Source organism: Marmota flaviventris, chromosome Y, assembly GCF_047511675.1.
Source record: "Marmota flaviventris isolate mMarFla1 chromosome Y, mMarFla1.hap1, whole genome shotgun sequence".
Lineage (NCBI taxonomy): Eukaryota > Metazoa > Chordata > Mammalia > Rodentia > Sciuridae > Marmota > Marmota flaviventris.
The window spans coordinates 16,844,963-16,863,027 of record NC_092519.1 but is presented as its reverse complement, the minus strand read 5'-3'; the positions used below and the strand labels follow the sequence as shown (position 1 = coordinate 16,863,027).

General features: G+C 41.6%; 1 protein-coding gene across 1 annotated transcript; it reads left to right on the top strand.

Annotated features, from left to right (window-relative positions):
• Positions 1-566: 566 nt before the first annotated feature.
• LOC139703480 (zinc finger protein 709-like) lies at positions 567-16,066 on the top strand. The gene is given in 5 exon segments (XM_071606959.1): positions 567-651; positions 12,426-12,552; positions 12,731-12,791; positions 13,416-15,713; positions 15,715-16,066. Coding segments are annotated over 5 exon segments (2,745 nt in total). The 5' UTR covers positions 567-648; the 3' UTR covers positions 15,971-16,066.
• The last annotated feature ends 1,999 nt before the right edge of the window (positions 16,067-18,065 follow it).

Here is an 18,065-nt window from a genome sequence, read left to right as displayed (position 1 = left end):
ACACACACACACACACACACACACACACACACACACCAGTGGGGCTTGACCTGGACCTCTGAGCTACATCCCCACTCTTTTCCTTTTATTTTAAGAGAGGGTCTCACTGACCTTGGGCTCCTCCAGCCTCACCCTCCCTGAGAAGCTGTGCTTTGTTTTTGTGTTGAGGTTAAACCCAGGGCCTCGCCATGCTCAGAAAGCACTCTATGGCTGAAGCCTAGCTCAGCGCCAGGTGTCACCTCTGCACCAGAGGCTAAGCCAAGGCTTCCCACCCGGATTAGTTCCCAGCACAGCCGCGAAGCTCCGCCTGAAAAGGGCTGGGGCCAAGCATCTGTCACTCTACCCAATTTCAGCCAGTGATTGGATGATGCTGGCTGTCAATCACGATGCAGAGGCGGGCCTGGAGGCCGTCCATCCCGGATGCTGGGGGAACTGCCCAATCAGTGCGCAGAGGGAGAGGAAGGGCGGGCTTCCGCAATCTCGCGAGCGTTTCTTCCTCAGGGACTCCCGTCCTCATCCTTTAAGCCAAGAGTTCTCTGCTCCAGGGACTCAGGTGACTCTGCTTTGCCTGTGCACCCCCCCCCCCCCCCCTGTTCTGGGTGCCTGGAGGTTCCTCGAGAGGACGCCGGGTCACCACAGAAGACAAAAATGGTGAGTTTGCGACCAGGGCAGAAGGCATGCGTCACCACCCGCCTTGGGGCCTGGTGCCCGGGTGAGCTGGGGAGCGCGGCGGAGTCGTGGCCCTGTCCCTTGGCCTTGTGGGGTGAGCTGGGTTTTGGGTTTTTGAGGTGAGCTGCTGAGCGTGGCAGAGTTCCCGCTGGAGGGTGGCCCTGGGCCCTGTCCCCTGGTTCCCTGGGTTTGGAAGGGCGGCTCAGGGCCCTGGTGTCCCCTTTGCTCCCTACTGGTGGCCCGACCCACTCTTCCCAACGTGGAGGAAGCAGGGCCACAAATGCACCCTCCTTCTCCCAGGGGAGCTCCTCCGGAGGCTGCTGTAGGTTCCCCAAATTGCAGGCGCCTCCTGCCTTCTAAACCCCACCTTCCCTCCAGCTCACAGCTCGGCCAGACGTTCGTTCTTCCCACTTGGTCCAAATGGACACCGTCCGCTAATTGTCACTTTTCATCTAATGAAATATTGGAGAGAATAGTTCTTTTCTTTTAATTGGGGACCCAAACTCGGGGAGCTTTATCAGCCACATCCCCAGCCTCCACATTTACTGAATTTTGAGACCTGCACCCACTTGGTGTGGAAGCTCGTCTCCAACCTGTGATCCTTCTGTTACCGCTGTTTACCAGTGATGAGTCCTTGCTTCCCTGAATGCTGAAGTATAACACCAGAGTAGCACGCTGAGGCAAGTGGAAAGTAGAAGGTTTATTAAAGGACAGCAGAAAAGACTTCTCCCCGCAGGAAGAAGGGGACCCAAGAGGTGGAATCCCTGTAAGGGGGAGGTCTTCCCTCTTTTATAGCTAAAGTCTTCTTTCCGCTTTCCCACACTTTGTTTCTCATTATGTTGCAGTGATAGAATGCAGGTGGGAAGGTCCAAAAGGTGGGAGATTGGTGGGCTGGAGGAGTAATCAGCGCAGGAAAGGCCTGGGGTGGCTTTTGGATTATGATTAACAGTTCCTTAGAATAGATTCAGGCCTTGGGGACATTAACATTTCAATTGATGCTCTGGTTTCCAGGACTCCATTCTCTATAAGGGCCTCTGTTTTATTTATCTTACACAATATTAGACCCAATTTACCTAACTACCTATCTGTAAATCTGGCTTCACTTCTGCTTCAGCCTCCAAAGTTCCTGGGATTACAGGGCTGTGTGGAGGGGGCAAAACTGTGACTTATGCAGTCAAGGGGAGAAATAAAGAATGTCCACACACTTGTGCCCCTTTCAATGCTCTATTCACTCAAATTACTTAATACAGTTGAACTGTATAGGTTCTTAATCAAGAAAACAACAATCCTTAATGCTAGGCATTTCCATAGACATAATCAATTCACAGCAAAATGTGCCACAGCCTGGAAGCAGCAAACTAACTGGGGGGTGAAGATGAACTTGTGAAGGTGGATGCAGCAGGAGTGGGAGCCGTTTATTGTAGGACAGTAGGGGTATATCTACATAATTAAGAACAAGCTGTGTATTCAGTTAACAAAAACTAGGTATAACAGTCAACCAATAAGGAATCATCATCTTCATGATTACACACAGCTTAACTTAATTGACGTAATCTAGACACAGCAGTCACTCATTAAGGAATCTCTATCATCTTAATGGCTTGCTGGCCTTACTTCTCAACCACTACTTCCTCTGGCTAAAAGCCAGGTGCCATCTTGACTTGTTTATCCCCCTAACTGCAACAATTCTAGGTTAGTTAATTCACAGCAAACAATTCTAGATTCATTCTAAGCACTGGAAAACACACTTAATTATGATAAGCTAATGACATTCCCTCTGCATGCTAAGTTCAAAGATCTTATGTCTTAGGCTTTGAGTCCAGCAGATGCACACTCACTCAGACCTCGGTGACCAGGTCTGGAACCAAGGCAAGCTTTTCCTGGTGTGGAGCAGAGGACCAATTGAGGAGGGGGTCCTAGGGAGGAGGTGCAGCTCTCACCAAGGTCCAGATGAGGCAGTAGAGTTTGAGAATGGTGAGGATCTTGCAGAGGCTCAGGAAAGATGCCAAGTGATGGGATGTCAGGTCCTCATCAGACTCTCCAGCTCGAGTGCATCCTTGTTTCTGTTGGCTGAATTCCTGCTCATCAGCTCTATCGTTTATACTAAATTTGGGGGCTTTTGATCACGCTTTCAATCCTTATCAGCTACCACCCTATTTCTCAGTGACTTCATTTACCCTGGGATCATCTCCACCCTGATCTTCTTGCCTTTCCCTCTTATCAGGCAAGGACAGACTGCCAGAGGCTTCACTCTCTTTATCAGGGTGAGGGGAAGGAACTTGTTTGAGGCCTTACTGGAGGGATCTGTGGATGTGCCTGGTGAAACTGCAGGTCTTTTAAAATGGAGTTGCTTAGGCTCAGGCCTAAGGCCATTCTAACAAGGCCTGTGTCAGACAGTATTTTTTGGGAGACAGAAGCCCAGTGGATGTGGATTTGGGCAGAGAATGTGGATTTCCCCAGAACGTGATTGTAGATGGCTGGTGCGAGTTCGGGAATAAAGAGTTGCTGTTTGAATCTACAAGCTGTGTGGTGTCTCGAGATTGTGTGCCCAGCCAGACTTCGGCAGAAGAATACTTTTGAAAGCATTTGTTTTCTATTTGTGATTATTATACTTGAGAGGAAAGAATAATCACTTAACAGTTCCCTGTGTTTGGTCAAAATAAATACTTTAAAAGGAAAAAGGCATTTGTACATAGAACCTAGGGATATTGAATCTTGGGTTATGTTCCAAGCCCCCCGGCCCCAATTTGACATAAATCATTTATTTACTTAAATTTGTTTTTATTAGTTATACATGGCATTATAATGCATTTTCACACAGTACACATAAATAGAGTGTCACTGCTCCTTTTTCTGGTTGTACTTGATGTGGATTCACACCAGTCCTGTAGTCATATATGCACATAGGATAATAGTGTTTGATTCATTCTTCTGTTCTTCATCCCCAACTCTTTGAATTTGATTTTCAGATGGGGTCTGGCTATGTTGCCCAGCCTGGCCTGTAAGTCCTGACCCTCCTGCTTCAGTTTCTCAAGCTGTTGACATTAAAGGCATTGGCAATCCCAGCTATGGAAAATAGTTCATTTTGATTTAAATATTAATGACCATACTCAGGAACATGGATTCAAGTGACCCTAAATGATGTATGTGTCCCACCCTGAAAGACAAGGATTAAACCCAGGGGCACTTAATCACTGAGCCACAATCAGTCCTTTTTAGATTGTATTTTGAGACATGATCTCATCAAGTTCCTTCTGCCCTCACTAAATTGCTGAGACTGAATTTGAATTTAGCAGTCCTCCTACCTTATCCTCTAAAGCTACTGGGATTACAGTTGTGTGGCCCTGTGCTTGGCCTACTTGAACTTTTATAAAAGAAACTGTGTATCACTACATTAACCAATTGCATTGGTAGGATCATCAGATGGGTGGGCTGCAGAAAGAAAGAAAGGAAGGAAGAAAAACGAAGTTTCTTCTGTCTGTTGTTATTACATTCTTACTTTGGTAGATGGTGGGGACTAGATGTCTGGTAAGGGTAGTGATATATTCTGAGAAATTTAATAGTTTTGAGAATTGTGGTCTGATACAGAAATTAAGATAATTGGCTATTAAAGGGCTTAAGATAGCCCAAGATAATTTTTGCTCTCCATACAGAACCCTGCCTTTCCACCCTGATGGTGGTCTGGTTAGCCAAGTCAAATACTCTGAAGGTTCTTTGATGTAGATGCAACTGTATAGAGAACTTGAGTGCATAGCCGTAAAAATCTTGTGCTTCTCCCTTTATCTTCCTTAGGTGTAGACACCATGTCTGATTTCTTGGGCAGAGCTTCCCTTTGGACGCCTCACAGGGTCCTATGTCCTCAGCCACTGTCCTCTCCTGGAGCTGCCACAATGTGCCCACAGCTGCCCTGGTCCCTGCAGGGTGAACAGAACTTCAGGCCCTGGGTCAGTTCCTCCTAGAGGACAGCCTGAGGTGTGGGGTGCAGCCTCTCAGGGAAGCTGCTGGGGGCTCTGGGCTGAGGAATCTCCTGGAACAGGCCTCATCTAGACAGCTACTTCCTTGGGACCTTGTTTTTCCCAAGCTCTGTTCCCATTCCATGGAAAGAGGTGGCCAGTCAGCCTGTGGATGCTGGTGTTGAGGGTCCGGGTCACCAGTGATTCCTGCCCTTTCAGTCTCACAGTGTGAAGGAGCGATACCTCTCCCAGAGCATAAGCAACACCCACCCCAGTGCAGAGCTGTGCAAACCTGAAAAGCCTCATAGAGTGGAGTCATGGTCTAGGTCCCTGGGAGGGTGATCCTAGAGGCTTTCAGGAAGCAAGACCAGGAGGGAGCATGTCCCAGATGTCAGGGACCTTCCCTGCCCCTTGAGCCTGACACATGTGTGCTCCCTCAGCACCAAAGCTTTCTGTGTATCACTTTTCAATGATGTGCTCACATTTTGAGGCCCAAGTCTATTTTTTCAGAGCAAAATGGGATGGACTATTATCAAATAGGCAAGAAAGAAGTGGAATTTAAAAAGTCTAGTTACATTTCCATTGTGAAAACAATTACAGCCAGGTACAGTGGTGCACACCTGTGATCCTTGCTGTTCCAGAAGCTGAGGCAGTAGGATTGTAAACTTGAGTACAGCCTTAGCGACTTAGCCAGACCTTATGTCTGGGGTTGTGACTCATCAGTAAAGTTCCTCTGGGTTTAATCTCTGATCCCAAACCAAAGAAAAAGAACAGAACAGAAAAACAAACAAACAAACAACAACAACAACAAAAACACATCTAATTTATCTTTTGCTACCCCTGAGTATGCATAGAAAATTGGGGAGATTTGATCTTCTCTTTTCCATGATTTCCAATTGAAATCCATGCCCTAGATTCCAGAATGCCACTTAAGATACAGAGAAACTCTGTCTACCATTATTGCTTCAGGAAATGAATCCATTTCTACAAAAATTGTGGTGGATAAATTTATGAATTTGATTTTATGTAAATTAGTTACAGTCGTTGACAAACTGATGAATTTGACAGGAATGACAGTTTGTTGTTACTGTTGTTGTCTGGACTTGGCAGGTTCATGTTAGCTGTGTCGTTTTTGGTATCAGCAATGGAACCCAGAGGTGCTTAGCCACTGAGCCACATCCCTGGCCCCTTTTAGATTCTTCCTTTTGAGTCAGGGTCTTGCTACATCACCTTGGGCCTCTGACCCCTGAACCACTGATGTTACAGATGTGCGCCATCACACCCATCTTCATTGGAAGTTTTAAGGACAATTTTGGCAATACCTAAAATACCCAACTGTGATCATTTAAAAATCACTGAATACTTTATCAGTGAAATAATAAATGACACCTGTTTTCTGAAAAGGAGAGATATATATGTCTAAGTGAGGGTGCTGATCTTCTCACAAGCACTCTCACCATGTCACCTGATTCCTCTTCCCTCCTAATTACCTCCTCCTAGGGTTACCCATTTGGGAACAGGCCTTTTAGCTTATGAAACTTGGGAGTAACATAAATGCTCTCTCTACTCTCTCTGTCCTGTACAATAATTTCACTGGTCTTAGATACAGTGTACTATGTTCATTTTAGATATAGTTTTTCTAATTTCACCCCATAAAACACAATAATCCATGCCCTGAATTTCACATAATTTACTGAAATGCTCTTTGTTTTTTCAAAGAGTGTAGATCATGGGCAAGTTCAGTCTCCTTTGTAAGAAAGTGTGTTGTCTTTTCATTGATTTTTGTTGCCTCTCATTGTGTATCTTTTGTATTATAATCTTTTTTATCACTCATTACATTTATTTTCAGGGTTTTTTTTTTTTTTGTGTGTGTGTGTGTGTGTGTGTGTGTGTGTTTGTGTGTGTGTATATACATGGACTGTTGAGGACTGAACCGAGAGCTATCAAGTTCTTACTACTGAGCTACTCTCCACCCCAAGAAAATTAGTATTGTAGACTTGGGTTTACTTATTTGCTGATGTATTGAGTGCTGGGATTGAAGCCAGGGACTTGCTCATGCTTATGTTGTCCTCAAAAAAGTGAATTTCAATGTGTGAGCAGCATTTTGGAGGTGGACAGGTGTTTTACTGGGTAATAAACCTAGAGGCACTTGACCACTGAGCATGTCCTCAGCCTTTCCTATTTATTATTTACCTATTTATTTTTATTTTTATTTTGTATAGTTGTAGAGGGGCAGAATACCTTATTTTTGTTAATTTATCTGTGGTGCTAAGGATCATACCCAGTGCCTCATACATGCTAGCAAGTGCTCTGCCACTCAGCTGCAATCCCAGTCCCCCCATTTATTGTTGATGAAGACCAAGTTTCACAAAATTTCTGGATGTCTTGCTAAATTGCTGAGAAAGCCTCCAACTTGGCAGTTCCATGCCTTGACCTCCCTAGTGGCTGAAATTACAGGTGCACACCACCACACCAGCAGTTGGAATACCTTTTAAAGCTTTATCATCCTGTGGTTGGGATTGTGGCTCAGAGAAAAAGAGCTCACCTAACATGTGTGAGGCCTTGAGTTCGATCCTCAGCACCACATAAATATTATATAAAAAAAATTGTGCCCACCTAGAACTAAAGAATTAATATATATTAAAAAAAAAAGTTTTATCATCCAGTTTCGTTCCAGATGGAAATAGTATTGGAAATCAGTTTTGTTGCTTTCGTCCATAGTTTTGAAATTTGTAACTATGACTTTTCTTCTTTGCTTTATTTTTTGCATTATTATTTAGGAAAGGTATTCATCATGTAATATTGTTTCTTATGTTTATATTTGTTAAAGTTTATGGCATGGTAGTTCATTCACTTCCTTATTAAATCAATTTTGTTTTTCAGAGCAATTTTAGACTTATAGTTTGTTAGTCAATGATTTCTACAGGAACAGCATCAACACGAAGTGTGATTATAAAAGGGGACGTATTAGATTGGCCTACTTGACCTGAAGCTGGATGTCCACAGTGGCCATCTGCAGCTGGAGAGCTTGAGAAGTAGTAGCTGCAGAGTCCAAGAGGCTGAAGCCTCAGAACAAGAGGGATCACTGGTGCTGCCCTAGTCAGACCAAAGGTTCTGGAAACTCCCTGGAGAATCACAGGCAGAGTCCACTTTGGGAGAGTGAAGAAGGCAGAGTGTGATATCCTCAGGCCATTGCAGCAGCCATTGGAGAAGAAAGGGGCTTTCTCTGCTGCTGCTTCCTTCTTCTTCCAACTTTTGTTCCACCTAAGACACCGTCCTATTGGATGGTGCTGCCTATACCTAAGGAGGTTCTCTAGTTTGGTTCTCTGTTCCACATGCCAATCATTTGTAGACACACCCTCACGGACACACCCAGAGGCCTCTTAATCACAGGTATCTCTTAATCCAATGTGGTTGACAATTCTAATGAGCCATTACATATAGTATCAAACACCCTTCTCTACACTGTTCTCAATATTTTGCATTGATGTTGGATGCTTGTTAGTTACTGAATCAGTATCCTACATTTGATTAAGAGAGTGGATGAAGCAACACTTTATCATCAGCTGAAATCCATCCTTTACCTTAGGGTTCCTCCTCTGTGTGGTGTGATTTTGTGTGTCACATACTCTACATAATAATGTCATACAGAAGAGTTTCAGTGCATCTTTAATGTTGTCTCTTCTGGAATGTTCTTGACTTGGAATCTTACTGCACTTGGCCTTTCAGACTGGCTTCTCTCACTTACCAGTCTGCCTTTAAGGGTGCTGTATCTTTGCAGGCTGCAGAGCTCACTTTCTGGGTGATGTTCTTTGGTGTGGGTAAACTGCAGCTCGTCCATTCAGCATTGAAAGGTGCATCTTCCTTGCTTCTAGCTTTGGGCAGTTCTGGATATGGCTACTGTAGTCACTGCTGAGAAGTTTTCTGTGCATAATTTTCACCTCATTTGCATAGACACCCGGGAGTGTGGTGAATTAATTGTAGAGTGCACCATGTTTATTTTGTAAGAGCGTGACTGTCTTCCAGAGACAGTGTTCTTCTCTCCATTCACATGAGCAAGGGAAGGGTGCTTGCTGATTCATGTTTTCACTGTCTTTTGGAGCTTTTGGTGTTTGGCATTTCACCACTCCAGTTGAGTATCAGGTCACACCTCATTGTTCATTTTGAAGTTTCCTAATTATATGCAGGTGAACATCTTCTCACACATGTGTTAACTGTGCCTATTTATTGAGTGTCTTTCCAAATCTTTTTCCCACTTCCAAGTTGGTTGCTTATTTTTTACTGAGTATTCTTCATGTATGTTGTATACCAACCCAGTGTCACTATGTGTTGTGACAACATTTTGTCCAGTTCTCCAGCATGTCTTCTCATTCTCTCAAGGGCATCTTTTGAAAAACACAAACTTCGTTTTGATCAAGTTCTATTTACAAGTTTTTCACTCACAGATCATGTGTTTGATGTTGCATATGAAGCTGTCATGCCAGCCCAGATTTCTCTGTAAGTACTTCTTTGTTATTTTAGTGAAGTTTGGAGTTTTGCATTAGGTACTACAATGTATAGGTAATTTTTTGCTGCCGACACGTGAACTCTGGGCCTCCTATGTGCCAGGCAGGTCCTTTGCTAGAGCTACAGCCCCAGCTGTGTGTCCTACTTTGAGACTGAGGCTCCACTGGGAGCTCTGTGACATTTGTGAAATGAGAATGTTTTCTTTCTCTACATGTTAATTCATGTCCAGTGCTTTGGCAACATTGTCCAAGAGACTATATTTTCCATTGATTTTCTTTTGCTCCTTTGTCAAAGATCAGTTGAATATTTTTACACTGTGCCAAATACCACTGTGTCTTGATGATTTTAAATTTTTAGTAGCTGTTAACCTCAGGTAGTGTTCATCCTGTGAACTGAGTGTTCATTACTGTGTTGGTTGTTCTGGATCTTTTGTAACTGAAAACATAACTTAAAATATTTTTTATTGGGATTATATTGAATCCATAAATAAAATTGGTAAGAATTGATGGTAACTGAGGCTTCCCATCTGTGAACATAAAAGTATCTCCAAATATTTTCCATGTCTCTGATATTTTTATTAGAAGTTAGCAGTTTTTGTCATACAGATTTTTGTTAGATTTATATATGAGTATTTCTCTTTTATTGGTTCTGTATAAGTGGTGTGTGCTTGTTTTTCTTTTCATTTTGGTGCTGGGTGTTGGACTCAGGGCTGCTCTACCATTGAGCTACATTCCCAAAACTTTTAATTTTTTGTTTAGAAACAGAGTCTTGCTACATTGCCCAGGCTGGACTCAAACCTGGGATCATCCTGCCTCGGCCCCCTGATTGTCAAGGACCACAGGCATGGCCTCCATGCCCAGCTTCCTGCTGTCAATAATATAAAAATTTTCCTGTTTATGAACATGACAACACTGATGTCACATCATTGTTTTTCATGATTCTTCAGTGGATTCCAGTAGCATAGAGGATCATGCTGTCTCTCTATGAAGACATTGTGTTTTTTTGAGTTTGTGTGTTTTTTCATTTTTCTTGATTTTTTTTAACTATTGATATAATCAATATTTATTATTTAGCTTTTTGTTGTGATGGATAATGTTAATTGTTTTTTTAATTCTGAATTGGGCCCTGCAGAGGCCGATGTGAGTGGATCTGGGCCACTGGGCTTGACTTCCCACAGTAGTATGCTGGTCCCTGGAAAATGTTAACTGAGTTTCAAATTTGGCATCAGTCTTACAGAGCTATAATAATTTCCTCTTGGCTGTGTTTATAATTCTTTTTATTTATTTTTGGATTCAGTAAAGTATTGGTTGAGGAATTTTGCATTCATGATCATGAGAGTCTTTCATAGTTTTCTTTTCTATTTAATATTTTTCTTTATCTATTTAATTTTGATAATATGTTAAAATATGCCATATAAAGAATTAGAAGGTGGGTTGGGGTTATGGCTCAGTGGTCGAGAACTTGCCTAGCATGTGCAAGGTCCTGGGTTCAATCCTCAGCACCACATAAATAAATGGGATAAAGCTATTGTGTTCAACTGCAAGTAAAAAAATAAATATAAAAAGAAAGAATTAGGAAGTTTTAACTCAACTTCTGTTGTCTGGAAATAACAGTAGAAAATTGGTGGCAGGTCTTCAGTGTCTCCTGGAAGCCTGTTTGAGTTGTCAAAGCCTTGACTTTCTTTTTTCTGGGGGGGGGTAGTAATTATATATTTTTTAAAATTTTGAAAAGTGTTTTAGTCTTTCACAGTTAAATGTATAATAAATGATATTTGTCTGTAGGATAGATGGATGAAGTACCCTTTGCCACTTAGATTTCAGTTTGCCTGGACCATCATTGTGATCTGTCTCCAAGACACCTGCTGTCACTCATACTTTGTCCATGGAATGAAGGACAGCCCACTAAAGGCTTTCTCTCAGGCTCCTATTAACCTCTGTTGATGCTGTCCTGCTTCAAATGTCATGTGTCTTATGTCCTTGAGCATGGTTCTTTGTGAGTGGCAGGGTCGTGTTTTGGTAAGTGGTCCTTTGGGCTGTTCCATGCTGTGCAGAAATCATAGCCTGCTTAGAGACCCACATGATGTGGCCTGTTTCACAAGCAGTCAGTGTGGGATAGTTGAGGATTCTGGGCTTCAACCCTCTGCTTTAATACACCCTGGAAGTGCTTGTGCCTGAGGTTTCCTTGTACCAGCTGTGCTACAGGAAGGAGGAATCTCTTTCATGACAGACCACCATTGTTCATGTGGCCTATCTTGATCAAAGTGTCCTTGAGCAGAACGGTGGTATGTGTCTCATGACTGTAGATGATCTGAGTGAGACTTCTGCCGTTCAGAAGAGTTTGAGAATCATTGGACATTCATGGTTGCCATGAGGTTTGGGAATGGATTTTCTGCTGTTAAGAAAACTATTTTTCAAACCGATATAATTTTGTAAGGCTGTTGTTTGGACAAGGTAACATCTTGGGGTCATCGAGTTCTTTCTGAGACACATGCCATCTTTCCACACACCCCATTCTGCTTTGACATTAACCACCAGAAATTATTATATTGTTGTGTTTATTAATCATTGTCCTTGATTACTAATTGGGTAAGTTTGTTCTGGAGTAAAGCACCTGCAAACTTCTAGTTGTCCTCAGTGTAATCACCCAAGTTGAGCTCAGTCCCCAGTGAACACATTGTAACAACCGGTGTGGAAGATTGTCTAACTGTTGTCTATGATGGAAACTCTTTAGTGACTCCATACTCTGAGGGTGTGGGTTGGGGTTGATTCTAGGCATTTCTTTAAGGATGGAACAATTGACTTTCAGAAGGAAACAGGAGATCAGTAAATACCATGTTGTCTATATTAACTGTGTAGGCCCAGTGAGCCACTGTGGTTGGCAGGATCTCTCAAATGCTGAGTTTTGTGATCCCAGCAATTTCCTACTCAGTCAGCTTTCTTTTCTAAGGGTAAGTAATAAGGAGGGTGCTAATATTAGCTCTCTACTGCACAGGATGTTGGTAAGAAGGTGATAGAGATGTAATCAACAAATAAGATAAGGGTGACCCGGGAGCCCCTCTTACTTCCTGTGAACTCACCAAAGGAAGGGTGTACAACACTCTACTGTTTACCTTGTGTGGGCCCAAATCTAGTGTTGGAGTGGCTGTGAAGAATTCAATGCACTGGAGATTTCAATGACCAAATTGTGGAATTAATCGAGAGGCCAGGGAATCATGTGAACATCATGCATGTTGAGTATAGATTTCTCATGCTGTCAAATCTCTCTTGGCCTCCACTACACATTTGTGGGATATTTTAGATCTCAGTAACCTTTGAGGATGTGGCTGTGAACTTCATGCAGGAGGAGTGGGATTTGCTGGATGCTTCCCAGAAGAACCTTTACAGAGATGTGATGCTGGAAGTCCTCAGAAACCTGGCATCTATAGGTAATAATTTGTGCATTTACTTAATTAGAGAATTTGTGTTTATTTTATTTATTTTTTTATTTATGTAGAACATGAAAAGACAATCAGTTGGTGAATTATTGTAGCATAAAATGCACCATGAATTTGGAAAACATTTCTAGCTCCTAGAAATTTATAATGTTTTGGTTTGGCATTTTAGGAAACAAATGTGATGAGAAGAACATTGAAAATCAGATCAAAAATTTTGGGAGCAATCTAAGGTAATTGTACTGACAAGAGGAATCCTTGAGGGAATCTGGGGATGTCATATAATTTTTAAACCCAATGCAAGAAATTTGCACAACTTCAAATGTATTTATTCTTATAAGATTTTTTACCAGAAATATATACTTCACTGGGACTGGGGTTGTGGCTCAGTGGTAGAGAGCTTGCCTTGCATGCTTGAGGCACTGGGTTCTCTTCTCAGCACCATATTTAAATTAATAAAGTCTACTGTCAACTGAAATAAATTTGTGTATATATATATAAAGATATTAAGTCTATTCAAATTGCTTGACATGCAAAAAGTATTATGAAATTGTGTATGTGAATATAACTATTTGGATAATGACCATAGGCAAGCTGTGTTGCAAAGCATTGTTTCCTCTCAATCTCTTTATTTTCTGGCAATTTGAACAAGTTTGAAAAACCTAGGCTTTACCTCATGTTGGAAGTAACGTTAACCTAGGATCTTAAATAAATACAACATCATGAATTAATCAAGTATTAATAATGTGCTAGTCATGAGATACCAATTCTTAAGCAAAGAAAAATTTTAATAGAGTAAATTCATGTGACTGCATTATGTGTGCCAAAGACTTCATATGCCCTTCATTCCTTCATAGGCAGATCACATCTCACTATGGACCCGAATACTACAAGAATGAAGAATGTGAAGAGAAGCCATGTGAATTGAAATTATACAGGAAATCTATGGTTTCTCCCGAAAGTGTTCACACACAAATGTTAACACAAACTGGAGATGGACCCTATGAAAGTACAGTATGTGGGAAAGTCATCAGTTGTTCCAATGACATTGAAAGGCATGCAGATTCTCATACTGGGTGGCAACCTGATGAATATCAACAATGTGATGAAGCTTCATCTTCTCCCACAGATGTTCAAAGACACACAAGAACACATAGGGGAGGTAAAGCTTTTCAATGTGAGGTATGTGGGAAAGCCTTTCATTCCCCGACTTTATTTAGAAAACATGAAAGAACTCATTCTGGAGAGAATTCCCGTGAGTGTAAAGAAGGTGGTAAAACCTTGGTTTCACCTAAAAGTCTTCACAGTCACGTGATCACGCACACTGGGAAAGTACTTTTTAAATGCAACGTATGTGGGAAAGACTTTGCTTACCGAAGTTTATTTAGAATACATCAGAGAAAACATACTAGAGAGAAACCCTATGATAGTCAACAATGTGGAAAAGCCTACACTACTTCATCTTACCTTCAGATACATGAACAAATCCATACTGGCGAGAGGACCAATGAATGCCAACAATGTGGGAAAGTCTTCACTACTTCTTTATCCCTTGACAGACATGAACGAACGCATACTGGAGAGAAGCCCTATCAATGTCAACAATGTGGAAAAGCCTACAGTACTTCATCTTACCTTCAGATACATGAACAAATCCATGCTGGAGAGAAGCCCAATGAATGCCAACAATGTGGGAAAGTCTTCACTACTTCTTCTTCCCTTCACAGACATGAACGGACACATACTGGAGAGAAGCCCTATGAATGTAAGCAGTGTGGCAAAGCTTTTGCTCAATCGTCTAACCTTCACTCACATAAAAAAACTCATATGAAAAAGAAACCCTATGAATGTCAACAATGTGGGAAAGCCTGCCCTACTTTGTCTTACCTTCAGAGACATGAACAAATCCATAATGGAGAGAATTCTAATGAATGCCCACAATGTGGAAAAGTCTTCACTACTACTTTTTCCCTTCACAGACATGAACTGATGCATACTGGAGAGAAGCCCTTTGAATGTGAGCAGTGTGGCAAAGCTTTCACTCGGTCCAATTGCCTTCACTCACATGAAAAAACTCATACTGGGGAGAAGCCCTATGAATGTCAACAATGTGGGAAAGCCTTCAGTACTTCTTCCTACCTTCAGATACATGAGCGGACTCATACTGGGGAGAAGCCCTATGAATGTAAGCAGTGTGGCAAAGCCTTCACTAACTCCTCTATACTTCACAGACATGAAAGAACACATATGAAAAAGAAACCCTATCAATGTCAACAATGTGGGAAAGCCTTCACTACTTTGTCTTACCTTCAGATACATGAACAAATCCATACTGGAGAGAAGCCCAATGAATGCCAACAATGTGGAAAAGTCTTCACTACTTCTTCTTCCCTTCACAGACATGAACGAATGCATACTGGAGAGAAGCCCTATCAATGTCAACAATGTGGAAAAGCCTACAGTACTTCATCTTACCTTCAGATACATGAACAAATCCATGCTGGAGAGAAGCCCAATGAATGCCAACAATGTGGAAAAGTCTTCACTACTTCTTTTTCCCTTCACCGACATGAATGGACGCATACTGGAGAGAAGCCTTATGAATGTAAGCAGTGTGGCAAAGCTTTTGCTCTGTCGTCTAGCCTTCACTCACATAAAAAAACTCATATGAAAAAGAAACCCTATGAATGTCAACAATGTGGAAAAGTCTTCACTACTTCTTTTAACCTTCACAGACATGAACGAACGCATACTGGAGAGAAGCCCTATGAATGTAAGCAGTGTGGCAAAGCCTTCACTAAGTCCTCTAAACTTCACAGACATGAAAAAACTCATACTGGGGAGAAGCCCTATGAATGTCAACAATGTGGCAAAGCCTTCACTGACTCCTCTAAACTTCACAGACATGAAAGAACACATACTGGAGAGAAACCCTATGAATGTCAACAATGTGGCAAAGCATTCAGTACTTCTTCTTACCTTCAGATACATGAGCGGATTCATACTGGGGAGAAGCCCTATGAATGTAAGCAGTGTGGGAAAGCCTTCACTCTCTCGTCTATACTTCACAGACATGAAAGAACACATACTAGCGAGAAATCCTATGAATGTCAACAATGTGGCAAAGCCTTCTCTGAGTCCTCTAAACTTCACAGACATGAAAGAACACATACTAGAGAGAAACCCTATGAATGTCAACAATGTGGCAAAGCCTGCACTACTTTGTCTTACCTTCAGATACATGAACAAATCCATACCGGAGAGAATCCCAATGAATGCCAACTTTCTTTTGCCCTCCGCAGACATGAACGGAGTCATAGTGGAGAAAAGCCCTATCAATGTCAACAATGTGGAAAAGTCTACAGTACTGCCTCTCACCTTCACATACATGAACAAACACATTCTGGAGTGAAGCCCTATGAGTGTAAGCAGTGTGGAAAAGCCTTTGCTAGATCTTCTCAGCTTCACAAACATGAACAAACTCATACTGGAGGGAAGCCCTATGAATGTAAACAGTGTGGCAAAGCCTTTGCTGAATCTTCTCAGCTTCACAGACATGAACGAACTCATAGGGGAGAGAAGCCCTATGAATGTCAACAATGTGGAAAAGGCTTTGCTACATCCAGTCACCTTAAGAGTCATGGAAGAACACATACTGGAGAGAAGCCCTATGAGTGTAAGCAGTGTGGAAAAGCCTTCGCTAGATCTTCTCAGCTTCACAAACATGAACAAACTCATACTGGAGGGAAGCCCTATGAATGTAAACAGTGTGGCAAAGCCTTTGCTGAATCTTCTCAGCTTCACAGACATGAACGAACTCATAGAGGAGAGAAGCCCTATGAATGTCAACAATGTGGAAAAGCCTTTGCTACATCCAGTCACCTTAAGACTCATGGAAGAACACATACTGGAGAGAAGCCCTATGAATGTAAGCAGTGTGGCAAAGCCTTCGCTCAATCCCATCATCGTCACAGACATGAAAAAACGCATACTGAAGAGAAGACTTATGAATATCAACAATGTGGAGAACCCCTTGACACATCCAGTGAACCTCACATACATGGAAGTATTCATGCAGAAGAGAAGCCTAATGAATACCAACAATGTGGAAAAGTCTTTTTCTTGGTTTTTCTTTCACAGACATGAAGGGACTCACACTCAAGAGAAACCCTATCAATGAAAGCAGTGTGGCAAAGCCTTCACTCAGTCCTCTCATCTTTGCTCACATGAACGAACTCATACTGGAGAGAAGCCCTATGAATGTCAACAATGGGGAAAAACCTTGGTTATATACCATCAGCTTCACTTACATGAACAAACTCATATTGCAAAGAAATTGTACTGATGAAAACAATTGGCAAAGTCTTCTCTTATTACTGTTCTTCTCATCAACATGTTGGAAGTTTACTGGAGAGAAATTCTTTAAATGTGAAATGTGGTGGATCAATATGTCTTGTCCCCTTCAAACACACTGCTCACTGTGCTGAATATTGTACTGGGGATTGTACTGCAGATTTGGTCTGGTGGCCCGCTACCACTGAGACACATCCTCAATCTTTTTTATATTTTTAATTTTGAGACAGAGACTTGCTGAGTTCCTTAGGGTTGTTCTAAAATGCTGAGGCTGGCCTCAAACTTGTGATCCTTCAGCCTAAGCCTCCCAAGTCTCTGGGATTAAAGGCATACATCACCACATCTGGCTGAATAACTGTTTAAATATGAAAAAAATATGGTAAATCATTCCATTTGCCCTGTTGTCTTCAAAGCCATTTCCCTCACTAGAGAACAAACACTCTGAATGGGGATGATTTGCTATACTCTATCAGCTTCATGTTCTAGACCTATTTTTCTTCTCTTTTATGAAAATTCTCATGGAAAGAATCCCTATGAATGTTAAAAATGTGGGAAATCTTTTAATTTTTGCAGTTTATTCTGAGTACTAGAAAGATTCTTTTGGAAAGATTCATACCAAAATGAATAAATCCTATGCAAGTAAGAAATACCAAGGGTTCAGATGTTTTAGTTTTGTTCAGTTGTATTTAAAAAAAAAATACTGCAGAAAATCCTGTGGATAAGCCATGTTGGGCAGTACTTAATTTTGACAGTTTTATTCAAAGACATAAAAGGATTTACATCTGGGCTGGGGATGTGTCTCAAGCAGTAGCCTGCTCGCCTGGCATGCGTGTGGCCTGGGTTTGATCCTCAGCACCACATACAAAGATGTTATGTCCGCTGAAAACTTAAAAATAAATAAAGAAATAAATATTTTTAAAAAATTTTAAAAAAAGGATTTACATCTGGGAAAACCCGTCTGCTATTTATCGATTTATTTATTTATTTTGGATAAAGAAATTTCAGCAGAATGCATTACAATTCTTATTACACATATATACCACAATTATTCATCTCTGTGTATAAAGAATTTTGACACCCAATTCATGTCTTTATACATGTACATTGTATAATGATGTCCTTCACATTCCACCATCCTTGCTAATCCTTTGTCC